This window comes from Papilio xuthus, unplaced genomic scaffold, assembly GCF_000836235.2.
Source record: "Papilio xuthus unplaced genomic scaffold, Pxut_1.1 DF824655.1, whole genome shotgun sequence".
NCBI lineage: Eukaryota > Metazoa > Arthropoda > Insecta > Lepidoptera > Papilionidae > Papilio > Papilio xuthus.
This window is the reverse complement of record NW_013533994.1, coordinates 3,587,551-3,608,697: the sequence shown is the minus strand read 5'-3', so window position 1 is coordinate 3,608,697 and position 21,147 is coordinate 3,587,551. Positions and strand designations below refer to the sequence as shown.

Sequence of the window (21,147 nt, the reverse complement as noted above, 5' to 3'; positions counted from 1 at the left end):
TGGTTTTATCCTAATTCGTTAATAATTGATTTTGGAGAAATTTAAAATTTAAAAAAAAAAAAACTTTTTAACGGCTGTTTATACCATATTCTTTGCAGTATGCTAAAAGCTACATACAGTCAACTGGAAAAATTTCAGAGATGTTTTTTTAAATGTGTTTTTGCGTTGATTTTGAAATTATGCTTGCCTTAATAATATAAGGTCCTTCCGATCTCTGTCCTGAATTTTATCCTGATAACAGATAAGGTCCGTAACAATCTGATTGTGATAGCATTTTCTGTCTTGCTCAACTGCTTGCAGCGACTATATTAAGAGACTTGAAATTATAATTTTTGTTTAATTTACTTTAATATACGAAAAGTTTGAAAATAAAATCAGTAATATACTCTCGACATAAAAGATTTTCACAACTTATATTACATTTAGTTAAATGCAATTACCTATTTCTGTTGTTAAATTTATTGTTGTGAAAAATATTGAAACAACACATTTGACATCATTGCATTGCCAAACGTAAATGAATGGTCTGTTTCTTTCCCTTTCCAAAGAGAATTTAAAGCGTATGATAGAAAGAGACAGGCAGCGAGTAGTTGTTTCAGTTGCAAACCGCATGGCGTACAGTCGCGTACTACGCAAGCCGACGGTGTGTCGACATTGGACGTTGGCTCGGTCGCCGCCGGCGCGAGGCTCAGGCCGAATCCTCCGAATGCCCGCGTCACCTCGTCACGCTACTCTCAGTCAGTCTCGCAATGGCGTTAGTCAGAGTCGGTCGTGTGTTCGTTTAGTTTTAACAATAACCCGAGCGGACACCGGCCCAAAATATTGGCCTGTCTAAACTTGCTCGAATTACTACGGAAATAAATCCTGTAATTCAACAAGAATTAAAGCGATATTCGCCGCCACGGACAGTCAAATTTTGGTACGATATCCACTCAGGACGTTTCATTTCAAGGTTCGTACTATATTTGTGGGTATTTTAATAATTTATTCATAATAAACGTCGACTAATTTTACGATTGTAGATTTTTTGTTTTGACTGTGTTCACATTTAAAATGTTATTCATTTTGTTACAGATCATGTTCATCACATCATAGTTCCTCTTCGTTTTAAGTGTTTGTTTGTGCGTGTTTTGTGAACGTTTCGTTTAGTGTATCGTGACAGTGAACAGTGTTGTGTGTTGTGATGGATCCGGGATCGCCTTCGTTGCTGTGGCCATTGCGCTTGAGCAAGCCTGCGGTGACCGTGCCGGTTACTTCGGGTGAGCACAGCAAAACTGAGGAGAGGGCGCAGTCCCCGAGCTTGGTGGAGCGGTTATCGGCGGCGCCTTCGCCCTCGAGTCCCGCTCCCAGCAGCCCTGCCCCGCTCCAACATCAGTTCCAAGCGGCCCTAGTGGCCGAGAAATATCTCTTGTTGGAACAAGTGGAGGGCTCCTCGCTTTGTCGATGTGTGGACGTGCGCACACAAGAGGAATATGTTTGTAAAGTAAGTTAACACAGCCAAATAATTATACACAACACTCATAAATTACAACTCGCAAAATTATATCAAACTCTAGCATTTCATAACCAATACGGCATCGGTAGATACTTACCCAAATATACGTGCAAATCTTGAATCATGATAATATTCACACCTGTCATTTTTAAGTCTTTAGTCATTGTCCAAAACAGCGATCTGTCATCGCATTGTCGACATGACTGGGATACATAACGGCTCGTGTCGAAATTGTGCCAGCTTACAACAGACTTGCGCAGTTTTGTTTGATTGATACAGTGTGTAATCTCTTGTCTTCTTTCGACCTTACGGAACAATTTTTTAAGTAGCCAATTAGCGACACTAAATAATTTACAGCTATTGCTAAATCGAATCTAACTTGTAAAATATTTCAATGTCAAAAGGCTGAAATAGTCATTGTTACAATGTGTGTTTTGTTTGGTCGTTTTTTATTTTGAAAACTTCGTAAAATAGGAGTGTTATTGTAACATGGTCGAAACAATAAGCTCATAAACAAGAATTAAATTAATTTTATTCATAATTAACTTTTTGTTCGTAATTTTTCATATAACAGTGAAAAAAGTTGAATCGTTGTAGTTTAGTAGCTAAAAGGTCGGATTTATATGAGAAATTAAGGCTTAAAATCGTAAAACAAATGCCCACATAGAACCTAAAAGAATTATTAGTCTGTTTGACATACATCTTTGAGCAAATCCATAATCATATGCCACTATAATAATTAACACATTACATTACAAAGACGCAATTAAATCTTCTCATCGATAAAATAAAAAGACCTTCACATTTCTTTAATTTATTTATTTAAAAATATTTATGTGGAACGACATAAATAGATTAACATCTGTTCTATGTCCAGTCCATTCCACTTTTAATAATTACAAATGATTAAAATTGTAGCCGTAGTTCACTTCACGCTAACTTAAACATCCGGCAAATCTGGAAGGGTTCGTTTTATCCCACGGGATTGAGACCCCATGGAGAGATAAGCCCAGTTGTGTATAATGAGCCCACATACCGTCGACCTTTGCTTGCAAAATAATCATTAATTTCAAAAATTACATTTTTATTATTTATCTGTGGGAATATGAACATAGATAATCGAAAGTATAGATTTCACACATACTTTTTTCTGTATTTGTTGATTTTAATCTGTTTCTACATGTGACATTGACGGATGCATTGTCAACATGACATTTCATTGTTTTTTTTATTTCGCGTGCATTGTTAATAGCGTCAATGTTTTAAAATCGATGTCATAGTTTATATGTCATGGCCCCGCGCTACTTGATCGCACTTGTAGGCCACCGATTCATCGTCGTTTTTACAATGTCATGTATTGATTTCGCAATTGTTTAACAATTAACTGTAATATCACACCTAATGAACATATTTAGATCGGTTACAGTTGTAGAAGTATCATTATAACGTAATATAAAATTAGATTCTGACTTGTAGAGAGACTATAATTTTTATATAGTTTTAAATAAAAAGCAAAGGGAGGGATTTCATTTAACATTTACTGTAAATCATAAAATGTAAATAAAGTGGTTGGTAAAGGAAGATGAAACAAAAATTACTCATTTGACCAAATAAATCTGTCCGCCTCAGTTGAATCACACAAGTTAACAAAGCCGTGTATTGGGAAACCTTATTTCAAACATCCTCATATAGTTTAGGTAGGTTATGATTTTAGGCAATACAGGATATTTAGTTCCAGTGCTAACAAAGGCCCATACAGGTATTGTCAAGGCACAAAGTAGACACTTCCCTCGTGAGAACTTGGCAAGGTTAAATGTGGCAACGATATCGTTGCTAAACGCTCAGTGTATTTACAACACCGTGTTGCCGACACGAGCGGCTACATTCGTATTGCCTTATGCCACATGTGTAAAAGCATCGAGACACAGCCTGCGCAATTTGCTCTCTTTCGATACATTCGTCATCACAATATTCCCTCACTACAATATCAGACTGCATTAAACGCATGATTGATTTTTAAATTGATAGTCACACGTGGATCTATTCATGCCCGCCGAAAATAAGCATGACCTTCTCATTGACATTGTGAAATAGACATGATAACGCACCGATCGCCGAATGTCACACCGAGGCTAGCGGGCCCCCTCCTAACATGCCCCCTCTACTAAACAACTGAGCGAACAAGAACATAACATTGTTTTGATTACATTGCTCGTTCGGTTCTATAACTTGTTTTGAATAGCGGAGTTCTATTAGTAATGGAACTTGAATTGTGCGATAGAGCTATTTAAATGTTAAAATATTGTCAATATCGTAATGAATGTACTAACAATCGAAACTCTTGCACGGTTAATCTGGGATTGTGGCATTGCTTGGTGAACGGTGCCTCGCACACTCGAATGTTGAAAACAATATGTTGACTAACTACGACTACGCATATGTCATACCAAACGACTTTAAAGAATATTTATTCATTTATTTTTCATTTTGATTAAAATATACTAAACATGACACTTTAAAAAAAATGTAATTTCAAAAATCGAATACAACTTATATTTTTGATGTAGAAATTGTATTTGTTATTGGGCGAATCCTTTTTCGAGGTAGACATTTCGCAACAAGGCGTTTAAATAAATATTGATAACAGTCATTATGTAGGTTAGCTGCCGTAGATCGTATTCGTGGCCAAATATTATCAAGTAGACAGCAAACGTTGCGAATTCTTATCGTTTTCAATTTTTACGCAAACTCACAAATAGGTCACGATTTATTTTAGTGAGCTAGTACTTTAAAATACATATAAATTCTCTGTAGATTGCTCTGTGAAGGTCTGCACTAAAATAACTCACACTTATTTATACGTAGACGATTTAAAAATGAAATTTCATGATGCACGCGATACAATTCGTCGTTCGACATTCGGAAAATCGAATTTCAAATTCGCGGCAAAATGTCGTTGACATTTCGTGCCCGTTCGGAAATACCCGATGTACTGCTCACAATTTTAGATAGCTTCATAAATTAAAATTAAAAACAAAATTGGCCAGTGCCAACTGTTATTTAGATTTTCAAAGAGTTACTTAATACAAATATAACCGTAGATTTACACTGCCGAAATATTCGTACAAAGTATAATGCAAGCATTCTCATTCGACTTGAAAATAAGTTGTGTAGAAACTCTAACGAAATATAACATAATACAGTGCAACAGATGCAAAATACAGATATATATTAAAACTGTTTCAATTTATCAGATACAAAAATATCTTCGTAATACTTAATACCTTTGCATTGTCTCTGCAGTCCTCGTACAAACAAAGAACATTTAATTCTCACCGTATTTTTTTTATCAATCACGTATTTTATATGCAATATTCACTTATAACAAGATATTATTTTTATTACACCAATTTCCATGAGCATACTTCTTTGTTTAACACCTATACAATATTTTAACACATTTCCTAAACAATCATTAGTTAAATACCATTTGTACAGTTGGAACGTCAACGGAGCTCTATTTAGTGATTATTGAAGTTTCGTTATACGCATTAGATCTAGCCCTTTCAAAATTTAGCCAGGTTTGAAATACGGAGTGTATTTAAAAGAGGGTTACATTCATTCAAGTTTCTTTGAAATGCTACGGAACGAATTCGACTAACGATCTTTTCTAAATAGATTTAATATTTGAATGACTGGCATTTGCGAATTACTAGTTTTGTTTGTAGTATATTTATATAACTACTTCCCATTTAATATGTACCAGTATGTATTCACAAATAAAATACTGAGTACTTTTTTAAATCATTATGAATTAGCTGTTTTTATCCGTAGGATTGCATTTAACATTGTACCGCTTTGTAGGTGGTGTCCCGCGATTGCAGTAGTTTGCTGCAAGCGCACTACCGGCTGGACGGACATCCGCACGTCAACCCCATACATGAGGTCCTAGTCGGTGACAAGAGGGTGTACCTCATCTTCCCAAGATCTCACTCAGACCTCCACTCGTATGTGCGCGCGCGGAAGAGGCTACGAGAACACGAGGCACGCAGACTCTTCAGACAAATGGCAGAAACAGTAGCTGCTTGCCATGAACAAGGAATCGTACTAAGAGATCTCAAGCTCAGAAAGTTCGTGTTCGCAGATCCCCAAAGGTGAGTCTAGTTTAACTAATTAAAAATATTTTATAATGTTTCATTAACGTTATCGGTATCTGCCAATTGCCGTGTACTAAATTTTGCCAGTGAAATAACTGACGCAACGGTCCTGCAGCGATATCTCCCGCTCGCAACGCGCCTAGCCTCGGCCCCAGATCTATGCCTCGATTAAGTAACTTACGAGGGAAACTGAATTGCGCGATTTTCGATTGCGGACGCACGCTCGCTCCGTGTACACATAATGCACGTTCCAACATAAACTTCAATAGTAACAAAATTAACGTATTATTACGTAATCGATACATTCAACGGGATACTTCCTTTGTTTTTATCTGCGCCCACGCGGATATATCGTGAGAAAAAGATCTATATAGGGCCCATAAAAATGTCGGAAGGCGCAGCGGAAACGTTTCGTGTCTTAAGTAGCGCGTCATTTCCTTTGTTTTTCGATAGCGCCACGTACGACTGCGATAAAGTTATCGAAGGAATATATTATTCCAATTAACATGTGTCGATAACCGCTTGTTAGCGGAGGCGGATCGGCGCCGGGCTGCTTGTCGCGTACCAATTTGCTACCTTTTAAGTTCTGTTACTGACAAAAATTTATGTGAAAAAAGAATATTGTATCAAAGTCGTAAAATGAAAAATTAATTTAATATGCCACATTATTTAGATATTTAAAAGAATCTCACAAGTGTCATTGCAAGTATTATTTGTAAATGTAATTTCTGTAAACACAATAATGTAAATAGTAACACATTTATAATAATGTAATGTAGAATTACGTACTCGATGCAAAGTAAACGTTGAATGCAATAGGACAATCGCGCACAGCACAGTGTTGCCCAACGGTTATTAATTACAGGCGGGCAGCGCGGTGCGGTAGGTGCCGGCGGATTTTCGAACTTTTGTAACGTTATCTGGCCTCCATTGTTGCAAATATCTCCGGCAATGCTACGGCTCAAGGCGAGCGGTGTCATTGCTGCGCCGCAATCGGGTCAAGGGTGTGTTGCGCCCGCGACGCGCCCGCGCTGAGCCCGCGCTGACTACCCACCCCTCTTACATTATGCGGGTACCTGCCACCCTTATACGATCAGGTGATTCGAGAAAGTTATTTAACGACGCACGCACCCTTTTATTCGTGCCTTAACGATAAAATACCTTTAGTTTTTTTTTTATAACTACATCGTTCACCTGTCCCGCATACCAACCCTTTCGATTGTTTATTCTTTTTATATTTTTTTCTTATTAATTTCATACATAATTATGTGTATTGTGCTTCTGAATACAAAAGTAATTAAATACAAGCCACGTATCGTTCTAAATTGGATCGTATATAAATTCGGTCGTCGTCCTCCGTTCCGGGCGACGGCCCATCGTGTATTCCACTCTCCTTGGATAACCCGACGAGACAATTTTCGTTACGCCCCCGCGAACAGGGTTTTGACCGTAATATTATCTATACGACCTTTGTGGATGCTCGTCCCTCGTGACATTTGTCGTTCGAATTTCAAAAAAGCCTTTGACTGGAATATAGATATGAAAGTCGAAGAGATTAACGAACGAAACTCAGACAGACCGTTGTAGTATATTTGCGAAACAGTATTAACTCGGTCCGCTTTTGAGAGGACGGACTTAGGGGGGAAAAGGTAAATTTTAATACCCCCCCTAGCGCGAGCGGCGCATCATCAAAGCGAACGTTGTCAAAAGCTTAGGTTCGCGAGGCGGAACGGGAAACGTAAAAACTTCTGCTCCACCCTTTACGTAACAGCGCGGCCGCAAAGGCGAGACTTGAGGAAGCCTTTTTGAAGTTACAGCTCAAAGCTGGAATGCTTTACATTTGGTTATTACACGGACCACAGACTCAAAGAAACACTTGCTCGAGTATCACAACATCGTCGTAATCAACATTTTTTTTAGTAATGTGTAATATCATGTTCAAACTTTTAAAAAAATATCATATTAGTCTTATGATTAGAATTATCGCCCAATTATAACGATAATTAACTTAGATCTGATGAGAAATAGTTATATAGACCACTCGTTTTTATTCAATTACAATATAACAGTTGTAAGAACTAGACATTTAATAAAAAAGCATTGACGTGAGTAATTGTTTAATACGTTACACGAGTAACCATTGTACTGCTCTATCCCACGATAATAGCAATTAGGCGCACGCGTCGGCTGCCGCGAAATCCATGTCAAGTACAAAACGGCTGAAATTAATCGAAAACGTCAGATTCTCACCGACAAGCTTCGACTTAAATAACATGTTAGACGTTCGTTCGTGAGACGACCATTTTTTATACGTCATTAGCGCATTTTTGGCTGCGTTCAGGTAGTCGAGTCTGCCAACTTTCCCATAATCCCAAAATGGCGGACGGGACCGATTCGGACCGTCAGTTAAAACATGCAGCTGACCTCTAATTTATTCTAATTATGCATCAAGACGACCAGCTGCTGGACATCGTGAGAATAGACGCTTAAGGTGTACTAGCAAGTGTCCCCCGCCCTTGGATCTCATTTCTCACGTCTTCACAAAGACCCCTTCGATTATAAATTCGAGTAGTCCGCCACGCTGTGCCGCGCCGTCGTCTCAAAGGTAAACAAGCATTAATATTGATTTCGCGATCTCTTTGACTCTTTGAAGCGGATTTTCTTAACACTTGTACGTAGTTTTTTCGTTCCGAGAGAGGATTTTTTTTTATTAAATTTAAAGTTAAGCCTTTGATATGAAAATCGCAATTCAGATTTACATTTTACCTTTTACTTTATTAATTTAAAGGTATAAAGTACAGAGTACTCATGTTCAAATTGTTGGTGAGGTCATCAAATGAGCATGAGCAAAGTATCGTGTTGAACAATAATAAGTCCTGACACAAAAAAAAGTAGTCCGTGTATGGCCAAAATATCAGGTACCTCGGGGAGCCATGATAATCACATGTCAAACAGAATCGTTACATGTTGTACAACGAATTCGGTTAATTCCTGGAAGATCTATTCAGACACCAAGTACAACGATTTGTGTCGACACTTTCACGAAAGCCGGATGTTTCCTTATAAACTCACCTTTGTTCTCATTTACAAACCTAGTTATTGTATCCGACAGGATATAGATGAACGGAAACGCACGTGACGAAAGTCGCTTTTGTATGGAACCATTTAAAATTGTAATATAGTTAAAGTTTTATGAATGAATCGAGAGATGATAGATTCGATCTCGTCCCAGACAGAGCGGTGCCAAAACGATGTATATCGGAAGACACGGTCTTTGTAAAACATTTCAGGTATAAATTGTCCCTAGCGTATTGTCTGCTCTCATCCCGCCTCCTCCGCGCTAAAATAATTATGCCGCGTCGAATTTTTCCAGGTAAGAAAACAAAACTCGAGCTTTTTGCGTACACGGTAGCGAGATCTGATTGAACGAGGACACTTTATTGCCAACTTTGTTTATGCAATCGAATGCAAGGCGCACTGTTGCAGGGCGTCGAAGCATCCATAGTTTGCTTTAGTGTATGTAATAAGAGTATATTTCACATGCGAATCTGTCGTGTCGATGTGAACGTATTTTGTCGTCTGCGGCGCTAACGGGACGGGGTATTTGTGATCCGCGTGCGCTGGCACTCGTCGGCGGATGTGCCAAATCGGTCCGCGATGAGGCGGCAGACGCCTCGCCGCGCCGCATACCGGCCCGGCCACCGCTTCCTCGCGCCCCCGCTGGCGACCGCCTCGCATTCTTTCCACATGCAAATTCGCAAGCGCGTCCCGACAGCCTCGGGCTGAGCTCTTCGTGTGCTACCCGCACCCGTGCCTACCTGCGCTCGCGCCTCCGTCCGACGTTTTGAAACGCCTCGGCGAAGACTCGTGGTGCAAGCCGCATTACGGCGACGTATTTGCATAATACCGTCCGCCCAGCAAGCCATTCGTGCGTCTCTCTGTTTCGACAGTTGTATAACTTTGTGGAACCGTTAGAGTTACTGTCATTGTGTAATGAAAGCGTTCGATTGCAAATCTAACAACATCCGAAGAGATACTTGGTACTTGGGGAGTTGTTGTCCGCATATTGGTATATCGATGCTCGGGCGTGCCGGATGCGAGGCGTTTCGGGCGCGTCCGGCGCGGCCTCGCGCGCTCCGCGGAGGTCGCGTAACCGTGCCAATGTCGCGCCCCAGCCGCCTCCGTCCGTGCGGAACCGACGCCCGGCACGCTTCTATATACATACACAAATATCGAACCATCCGACGCATTTGCTCGCCGTCAAACGACCAGGAACGCTTTCGTCTGCGCCTACCTACGCCTCTCCCTCAATCTGTAAATAAAGTCGGACGAGGACGACCCGAACCGATCACCGCTATAAATAAAGTGCTTTCGCACCTTTTTCGGTGTCATAAAAACACCGGACGCGGCTACCGGACGCGGACGACGGTGCATCGCTCTGCGAATATCACCTTTGTCAAAAGGTCGTTCCGAGAATCCAACACCGGACATCGACGTCATCCATATAAACATGAAAATAAATCTGGCCATTGCAAAAAAAAAACATTTCACAACGAAGTGAGCCGCGGGACGACTTTTTGCCACATCGGAACCGCGCAGATCCGGCTAATCTATTTCACATTTTTTGTCTTCCATTTCCGGCGCCTTACAATAGCCGGTTGCGATCGACAATAAGTTTTCTTCAGCGGCGAGTGCGCGGCTGAGAAAATGTACGACTTGCTATTAAATCGATCGGGTTGCGTAAAACAAAGGTCTGCGAAACCTTGTGCAAGCGCCTGCGCCCGCGCGGCCGACATATCTGCGGATTTGCGTAACGCGCACTTATCCGATACGCCGACCGTGCGTTGTGACACGCTCCATGCCGACATCTGTTCCCAATCCTTACAAATACTAATTTACCACCACAAATTTCCTATCAAAGCCAGACTCTAATGTTCACAAAATAGTTTAAGCGCGAACGATTAGACATTTTCGCTTTTGAATAAACGTTGGAATTACCACCGTCGTACAAATAATGATCTGTTGCCTTAGGACCTTTATTAAATTATCGTGCCCGCGCGCCGACTGGAAATTTTGTGACAATGCTGTTTCGACATTAATGAATTGCAGGCTGATTAACTATTGCCCACAATTATTCGATTGTCGTCCATGTCACGCTTAAAGTGTTGGGGCAACTAGAGATCTCGTTGCTTTGGGATTGTATTGGGTTTTGTATTTATAGTTTCACATATTATTGCGATTGACCGCAGTCAAAACGTCTGTGTACGTGTAATTGAAGCTGATGGAAACGGTGTCGCGTCATGATATCACTGGCTGGTTGAGTCAGCGCGTCGTGACTTGGAGCCAGAGAGCCGGGCGCACAGTTTGAACCGACGTAACCCCGGCCGTGCCCCGGGAGTGCACTGTACAATTCGTCGCAAAAACTAGCCGCACTCGCCAGGGGGATGAATATACACAAGAAAACATGCACGCGCCAATAATTAAGCACGCCCCTGTAATCGCAGCTTTACTCTGTTGAAGTTACACAAGAGCGCTCTACGGGAACGAAACAATATGGCTGGCAGATTATAAAAAATAGATTAAAAACTTGTTTTAAGTTAGACCTCCTTAAAGGCTCTGACGTGAATAATAATCCCGGTTATAATGTAGAATAATCAGTGCTTAATTGTTTTGCATGAGCGGTCACAGGGAACGAAAACGAAATAAAAAAGCCAAAGGGATCGTGGCAGACACGCGACCGAACCGACGCCAGCATTTCATTATTTAGCTCGCTATGATTTTAGCTTGGCAACGAGCGAAACGCGAGCCGGCCGAGGCTTTTGTTTTTCGCTTGCGCTCAGTTTTATCGCTGTAAACCTGCCGGGGGCATCGCTCACGACGTTTAGTCGCGACTCGGATGTGCAGCGCGGGGTCGTTGCCCGCCGAAACACATCGGACACGGACGATAACAGACCTTTTGTTAACATTACAAAACGCTCCTTAACCAATACGGGCTTCCGATAATCCAACCAATTAACATTTTCTATACCATCAGCCGTCCGTTCTACCGTCACTGTATAATTTTCGATTCATAATTGTGTATATTTCGTGTGGCTCGTGTTCCGTTTCCTCGTTACCGCGTGAACTTCATACGAATTACAGATTCAATGAATTTAAAACGACCATACACAGTTCCGGTATTATCGCACAACAATGGCCGTGTATGTATGTACCTAGCCTGTTGCTAGGGCGTTTAACCAAATAAATATGGTACCTTTCGTTAACTCGGTATAATACAAAATAAATTACAATATTAGAATTTTACAGCACTGCCCGCTGCCTTATAATTTCTATAATAACAAAAAACTCTCAAATTAAAAATATGAATGCCCTTAGTACACGAGTTTCTTACGTTATTTTTTATTTACCTTCGAACTTCGTTCACATAAGTTCATTTTACAAGCTTATTTTAATAACATAATATTTATACATTCACAATATGAGTCATACATAAACGATGACTAAATATGAATCTATGACTAGATTTTAAGAATATTAGAAATTAACAACCTTTGTATTTCTGATCGCACTTGCTTGGTAACAATGTAATGAATCAGCCATGACTGACAAATTCACCCGGGGAAAGTTGACGGCTGAGTGCACTCGGTGACGTCACCGATAAACACAATAGCTCGGAGGGTAACAGGGAGGGTGCGGGATGAATCATCGAACCTATTAGGTCACTCCCCTCAACTCTATATATACTACAGCCGAAAATACACTCGTTGCTTCAAAATACTCCCCTTTTCATAGGGGAACGTTTAGACATACTTTCTTCACGAAGAGATTAAAGCAAACATGTCTAGCTAATTTAAGTAAACTAGGTTTTTTATCTATGTTTTCTTATTGAATACTTCCATGTATTTTCAGTTTATTAGCTATGTATATTTATAGCAAAAAAAAAAGAATTATTTATCTCCATACCGCTTATCTTTTTTAATGTCTTATGAAATAACAAAACAATGATAATACTTAATTAAAAGAAAAAAATACGTAAATTACAATTACGTATTTTACATGTGTCAATTAAATAAGTATAAGGAAAACGATGCTCAAAATTCCCAATGAAATAACCCAACGAAATGCTATTTCTATCTCAAGAACAAAAAGCTATTTTTTATTTTTTTAAAAGCATCAAAACAGAGACGTGTAAGTCGCTGCTGATATAAAACCATAAATCTCAACGCTGGCCGCATCTTGCGAACGTTTTTTTTTTCTTTTTTAATACAAGGAGTTCACTACCTCCGAGCCGTACGTATAAATCAAAAAGTGCATTACGCGTTCGACAAATCGTTTTACATTTTTAATCTGTAGACAAAGACTTGTAAGAAAGACGTGTATTGCGTATGTTATAAGATGTAGTAAGGTTGGTGATTTCATATATACCGCAGACGGAGGCGTAAGCAATTTCGACCGTCGTTACGTTCCTCGAGGTGAATAATTTCAGTGTCCCACCCACAACAGTTTGATGCGCAATTCGTATTGCGAAGGCGGCAACCGTGGATAAAGTCCAGTTTGGGAAAACTTTATGAATACAAAGGGAACACTCGCCTACGTCTTACGTCACAGAGATGCCCTTAACCTTATAGCGAATATTCAAACCTACGCGGGCGTTTATTGTTTAGAACACGAGCGAAAACAAAACACGACGATGCTTTGACGTCATTGATTGTTATGATTTCATCGAATAAACTCGTTCTTCGACATGTTTCTATCTTTAAAACATTTGTATGGGAAGGTTTAAAATAAACAAACTGAAATGCTGATATAGTCCTAATGAGGTCGTTTTAATTCAGACATCTGACATCAGACCTAAAGTCAATGACACAACCTCAAAATCCAGAGTATCGATGTGAGTCACACGCGTATCCATTCTCAGGTGAACGTCCCTCGACTCATGTCTTTGTGCCATAAAAAGGGAACTTCAGTTAGGACGTATCTCTACCATATGACGTAAGCCGAGCTAAAATTAAATTCCATTGGAATTCAAGAGTATTTTCTACACAATAATGAGGAAAATAAAACGAGGTTAATGTGAAATGTATGGGCGTTATCAAATACAACGTGATTGATACTTAAATGATTTATTAGACGCTACGTATTTCCCTGTGCGCGTGTTTATCTTCGGTCGCGAGCGTCTGCCAAAAATAAAAAAAAAACACCTCGACCGGTTTGCAACCGGCCAGAATTACGATTAACCCTCAATCTGCAGTTGTCATGCGTGTGCCATTAAAAATAGCTGACGTCCCACCACGCTTTTTTTAATCTGTACATTAAAAAAATATAACGCTTGGGAATATAATAATTTAATAACATATTTGAAAAATATTAAGCTCTAAAGAAGGAAATCCAGAATAAATTATCCAATAAAGTTTTTATCTAATTGGCAAATAAATAGTAATTTATTTAATAAACGGCAATATTCGTTTACATGTTTTAAATATTTATACAAGGTTTTTCCTTATGAATCTAAAAATAATTTATACAATCATGTAAAATGTCACGTACACTTGAATCATTTGTTGATAAAATGAACGCTGTACATAGACACCACAATATTTTTACGTCTTGTTACAATTTCTCAAAGTATAGTCAAATAAGGATATCTGGCCCGATGAGACAGCTATTGCGGTTAATTATGCAGAAAGTATTTAAAACTGGATAAAGAAAATGACTAAATCCATTGTTTGATATCTCAAAACGGACGTTTCTAGACTTTAATACCGAAGTATTACTAAAACTGAGAAATACGTAGGAGAAAGCTGTGTCCTAAATACTCAACAATTTACACCGTAACAATATCTTCTGTTCAATGTAATACGATATAGATTGGTAATATGAATAAGACAAGATACACTATCTTCATACAATGCCTCTGTTCATTATTGAGTCGAGACACGGGCGCCGGCGCAACAGCTTCCTGTTTTCTTGCTTTTGCACGATCCACTAAAAAAAAACAGTGATGCATCAAGCCAACTTTAATAAGTCCATTAAGAAATCATTTTATAATAAAAATTATGACGAATTAATTAGTTGCGTTCTAATATTAAAATGGAGCAAGTTCCGTTCGGTGTAAATATTGAAAAATTTCCTTAAACTGGGAATTCAGTAAAATTCCCATACAATCAAAAGTACAGACAGAATTACAGAAATGTATTTTTAACATGAATTTGTGTTAAATGGTATAACCCAGTGATAAGTTAATGTTGCCATTAAAATACGTGACAAAACAGAAGTACAATCTCATGACTGTTACAATGGGGTGATAGCAACGAAAAATGTAATTATATCTCATAAGTTGGACTCTTATGGATTCGAACTGCAGTCTATAAAGCTAAAAACCAAACAAACATACTAATGAACTAATATAATATTGTCTAAAACCCCCGTAATGCATTACTTTGATGATTTACATTAGTGATTATTAAAATTAATTGACTTTTGTTTTCCGGGGTTTTTATTTAGCTTGTGACGTACATAAAAGTATCGTAACCGGATCTCAGTTACTAACAGACTACGATATTTATTGAAAATGGCTATATTTTTTAAAATAATTTAGGAAAGTAATAGATTAGAGCGAGACGACAATAATTATGCTAACATTAAAAACAAAGGTTGTAGCAAGGCGAGTGTCGTCTAGATGCGCGGCGTAGGCGCATCCTAATCTCTGGCCGGTGACGTAACGCGCCAGTTCACGGTCAGCTAGAGGAAATGACGCAAGCCCTCGTCGACAGCCAACAACTGCTTCACCTCTTGCCAAAACATAAACTAGCTGAAGCATTTTCATATTAATTTGGACCTTTACTGTATCATTTTTATGATTTTAGATCAAAATAATACATAATTGTGATGCTACAAATTTAAATATGTAGTTGAGGGATGTAGATTTTCGATAACCTTTCATCGAACAAATAATCTTATCTTTATCGATATTCTAATCGATACTTTCGCATTATAATCTTATCCTATAACTACCGATAATTGCAAAAAACGGCTCTGTTAATGATATCAAACTTGTACTGCACGCCCTATCGACCGGTTTTGCAGCCCGGTCTAGCTGTTCGAGCAAGGGTCATCAATATTCAACATCGATCTAAACTCAATATTCGATCTTATGTTGCAGAGATTACGTTTAAAATCGTTTACAACATTAATAATGCAACCGAAACTGGTTTTTACATCACATTTTAATTAGAACTATAGCGAAGTTATTCGCATATCTAAATCTAAAATATCGCCGATTGCGAACTGGATCAATTCGGTTGACACTGGACTAGATGACGTGATATTTTGAAAGTCATGCTGCAATTTAAAAATATATCGTCCATCGACCGATGTATGGCACTAGCATATCTACACGCTAAGATTTAACATCCAGACAAGACAAGGTTAGATATACATATATAAAGTTAAACCGGCACTGCATTCATTGCTAAAGTTCACAATGACATTGAAAACTATACAGTTGCGAAATACACTTTTCGTGGTTGCGACCTCGTAGCGTGTTCGAGATTGAAGAATACGTATATAATAAATATGAGAGCGTATGCGACCTCACTTCGCGGTCACGTTGCGTAAGCGCAACGACAAACAATACCCGTGGCTCTTTTGAGCACTGTTCAATGCAGTTGACAAACTCTCACGTAGAACACACGACTAAGATGCTAATACAGCTATAAATTACTTAGTCTTGGAAACCCTCAAGACAGCAATTAACAGCTGTATAGACATACAACTTTTTTTAATAAATCTTTAAGGTCTTAAGTCAAACCTTGAAGTTAAACTTGGCTTTTTATTGTAGAATGCTTCCTTAATTACCTTATATAATTTTAAAATGACAAAGTAATATTTAAATAATAAATTGTGCTGGTAATGTAATCTATTACTAGGAATACGAGTGAATATGTATTACCTAAAAAGGGAGGAAGGTCTGATGGTTACTCATTCAAGTATTTTCCTTGAATTTACATACGCGCAGCTCTCTTAGGACAAGGTACATTTACATACAATAAAATCATCATCTCCCTGTCCTTGTCCCACTTAGAGTTAGCGCACCAGATTTCCATCCTCCTTATCGATCTGTCTTCCCTAATCATCCGTCACCCCCTTCTTAATCATGTCACCTTTCTCGCAAACCATCCATAGAATAAATTGATACAGTACGTTTTTGGAATATTTTTTAGAACCAAAGAAAACCGCAAATTACATTGCAGATTTATAAATAAACGTCTTCTAGCGATACATCTTTAACTAAACAAGTATGCATATCTGCACTGCCGGTTTGAAATATGAGGACCAGTTTAAAAGCAATCACCAGTTGAGTGAGAAGCGCTCTCAAAGAATATTTATAGATTCGTAATCACGTGCAAATATTTAAATGTTTTCAAATTATCTGAGGATGCATTATAAGTTTAAAAAAAAACGATTATTTAAATACAGAATCGTATTGTTTGTCATCGTCTCACAAGGAGCACCAATGTCAATCAGAGTCTTATGAGGAGAATTTTTAAGCGCAAATTACTATGCGCGGCCGTGATCGGGTCGTGTCATTGCCAATGTTGATGATCCCAGTTGATAGGAGGCGCTGATGTCGTCTCCGCTCGGACAATAGACGCGCGTCACATACGACAAATAATGAAACATTCCGTTTGTTTTTCTCCGATATGCGAACAGAATCAAATGTTTATACAGATTTTGCGAGAATACGCAGCGGTCGAACCGGGCTGATGTAATCGACATTTATAACTTGTAAGCACAGCTCACCCATCCGTATTCCATCGCCGTAACACTCGTAAAGAAGTCGTACAAAGTTCATTCATTACGACCGGAAGTTTTCGGCAAAACGTGAATAGCCACCCTTCGTTAGGTCGTGTGTATCTTGACGTATTTGAGTACGGGGGGAAGGGGTGGCTGGCGGAAGGCACTGACGTCAGTCACCCCGAGGACGTATGACGTGTCAGTGAGCGCGATATTGATTGTAATCGTGCGCAACGTACTAGCCGGTGACGTAGCGACGGCACGCGGAAGCGGTTACGCGCCGCCGACTCGGCCTGTATCGATAGCCCGTGGCCAAGGACGATCGCCACGGCCGCCGCGCACGCTTGCGACACCAACACACGTACCGCTCCACTGACCCGCTACCGCTCCCGCCTCCGCACTCGCTACATCTCATCAAAGAAACTTCACCCCGTACCTTAACGATCGTAACTGCCACTTACCTGCCCAGAGCCCATACACTTAACCGGGACGGTAAACAATCCCTTTAACCTACTTTCGACACAAAGAAACCTCCGGTAAGCAGCCGCGATCCTGTTAATGCATTACTTGGCTTCAGTACACACACGCAGGCCATTAAATGTGTGAATTTTAAATAACATGGGTGGGAAAATTTGTAAAAGACATAACAATCTGACTAACTTCATAAGAAACGATGACAAACCAAAAATCACCTTTGTAAAAATATTCCTGCCTTGTAGAAGTCTTGCTTCAGAAAATTAAATATTTATGTTTACAATGTTAAGCAAATTGATTTTTGCATACAATATTCCAATGTCAACGTATCAACTCGCGGACAGACAAGACAAGGTGACATTGTACACTCGTGATGTAATTATCAGTGGCGCTTGCGAGTGTGCGAATGACGCGTGACACCTTCGCCGGAAAACTTACTGTGGAGGTTTCTGGATTTCGTCAGATTTCTTAATAATATAATATTGAACTTTATTGCAACAGAATAGATTTCAAATTACTTTGTATACCGTTCTGTGTATTTATTTATTATGTGTATCTATGAAATAATCAGAGGAATATCTTAATAATAAGGAAAAAGTTATAACTCAATTTTCATGGGAATAATACAATTATCAAAAATCGAACCAAATGTTAGATAGTATTTAAATTTAGTTTTTTATCTACTTTCAACTAGTATTGTCAATTTAAATTATACATTTTGTCAATATAATTTAACTACTCAGTGAAAGCAAATGACTAAAGTTTGAATAGTGAGAGGAAATGGTATTTCACAATTGTATTTGTTTTTACGTACGATAACGACCTTACATTTCCGCATTGGTATTGTTTATACATCACATCCTGTTACCGAGAAATCATAGTACTAGGGAAATATTCGTTCTAAATAACGGTTTTTCCTCTTACACATACGATTTCAATAAATGCTTCGTCAATCGAGGAAAATGTTGCCGCTTTGTTATTAGATAAGTCGTATTAACATGCGCCATTATCTTTATTGTATGAGAATCCGGCGGCCGGCCTCAGACGTGGCTCGGTTCAATGTCAGTTGCGCAAGCGCCGCTCTTCCGCCTTCCATCGCCGCTGACCAACCAGGAGCGAGCTCTGTTCCAAATTTAAATTTCAACGCCCAGTATCATCGATATAGTAATCCTTTATAAAGACGCATTATTGAGTATCAAACAAACAACTTTGCTATTGACAATGACGTCACCTATCGGAATATGTCAAACGAAATACGTGCTACAACTCATGTACGATATGTCTTCTGATGTATTGATGATATTATTTTATTTAGTTTAGACGTGACATTCTGCTTATGTTGAACGATTTGCGAAATTAGCACATCTGCCGTTGCCGCATTTTTCATACGTATAAAATGTGCTACTTAAAGAAAGTGTGCCGTCAAAATTTCACAATCTTAATTTTTTTGCGAACGAAATGCACCTTTACAAAATGTTCACTACTGTAGACTTAAGTCCTTAAGTCTGTATATGAATAAGGTAAACATGAGTCTTCACAGTATAATTTTCAATAACTCTCACATCTAGTATTATCCTCGTGTCTTCCTGTAGCTCAGATAATTTCCCACCCGTCGCTCGTAAAGCTTAATGGCGGAAAATTATTGTGGATCTCTGAGTTAACCATAACAATAAGGAATACGCGAGATGACTTGACTTTTTAAATTGCTAATCACACTATAATAAAGACAGAAACTCGGTAAAGCGATTTGATTTAAATTTCGAACAGTCCGCCATCTTTAATATGGCGGAGCTAGTTTATAATTGGTATAGATTATGTTACAAATATAAGTGAAGTGTGCATCTTTTTAGTCTGTGACAAACCCAAACATAATAAATCAATTGTAATTGTAACACGAGATGCTGATGCGCGCAATTAACATCACCCTTGTTTTATATTTATCGTCTGAAGTGTTAACTTCTAACATATCTTGTTATGTAAGGGAACATACCCATACTACGCGAGCTGTTTAGGGGGGGAGTCTTTAAAATACTACGGTCAGTCACAGGAGCTGGGGGGGCTCAGATTTTAGTTACGTAGTCGTTACTTTTTTCATAATACATAATTCACTAGTAATTTAAGAATGGATGCAGTCTTATGCTATAAAGAAGACTATGAGCCAAATTATTTCTTTTTCAATTTTTACCTGTGAAATGATTAAAAATCATAATTATGCATTACTACGTAAAAACTAAAATGGGGGGGGTCTTAGCATGTACTACGAGCTGTCACCGAGGAGAGGGAGGGGTCGAAAAAAACTAAAAAAATACGTCACGTGGTATGGGTATGTTCCCTATTTCATAAAACGTGTATTTATAGTTGTTAGTGTTGCCAAAGAGATTTGTATCAATACAGTAATTGTAAACCTTCGCTGTTTTTATGCTTTATGTCATCATTATAATATGGTTTCCTTCTATTATATAACTATGTTCTGATTTAATAATAAACAGCTCACCTTTCTTACGCAACTATGACACATTGAATCTAATGCGTCTTAATATTTTATCGTATTTTTTTAATGCGATTCAATATGAAGTTTCCAAATTTAGTAGCCATGTGTAACTCTACATCATGTTTTAATGCATTTTTAATAATATTTTTATTAATAAAGTGAATGTAAAGTAAATAAAAATTGACTGATAAATTTAAATGCAATTTCTTAATTCGATTTAAAAACCATGATCCAATTTGAAATTCAATTTAAACTTCGACCATGTGACGTGTGTGCAATTTTTTTTATTCGATTTATTTTTTTCCTTTGTCTCAACCGCTACAATATCGGCCATCTGCCATGGTTGTATTTAAAGGTACATTTCCGGTCCCGTTACATCCGGTGGTCGAGAGCACTTCACAATCTTGTTCCGTTCCCCTCGAGATTGAAAAAAAAGTTTCAAGTATCATGTGAAACTATCCGATTAGAATCGCTACGAATTAATTCCTTATATTTTCATAATTATTTATATTTACTAGTTAATTATGAGTAAATTATATTAAGTTTATGTTTTATTACTTAGAAAAGAAACATAACAAACTTTTATACTTACATATTTAACTTGGCTAAGCTATAGTTACTAATGTTGCCTGCAGACTTCATTATAGTTATTAGTCTTATTTTAATTAACTACTTACTACCAGTTCCCTTGGTTAAGTACATCACCAAGTACAGAATATTGTGACATGACAGTG

At 38.4% G+C, this 21,147-nt stretch overlaps 1 protein-coding gene across 1 annotated transcript in view; it reads left to right on the top strand.

Moving 5' to 3' along the window:
- The first annotated feature begins 682 nt into the window (after positions 1–682).
- LOC106127641 (tribbles homolog 2) overlaps positions 683–21,147 on the top strand; it is a 36,240-nt gene continuing 15,775 nt past the window's right edge. The window contains exons 1-3 of the mRNA XM_013325793.1: positions 683–952; positions 1,075–1,483; positions 5,360–5,649. Of these exons, the coding sequence (XP_013181247.1) occupies positions 1,184–1,483; positions 5,360–5,649 (590 nt within the window). The 5' untranslated portion in view covers positions 683–952; positions 1,075–1,183. The remainder of the gene's footprint in view (positions 953–1,074; positions 1,484–5,359; positions 5,650–21,147) is intronic.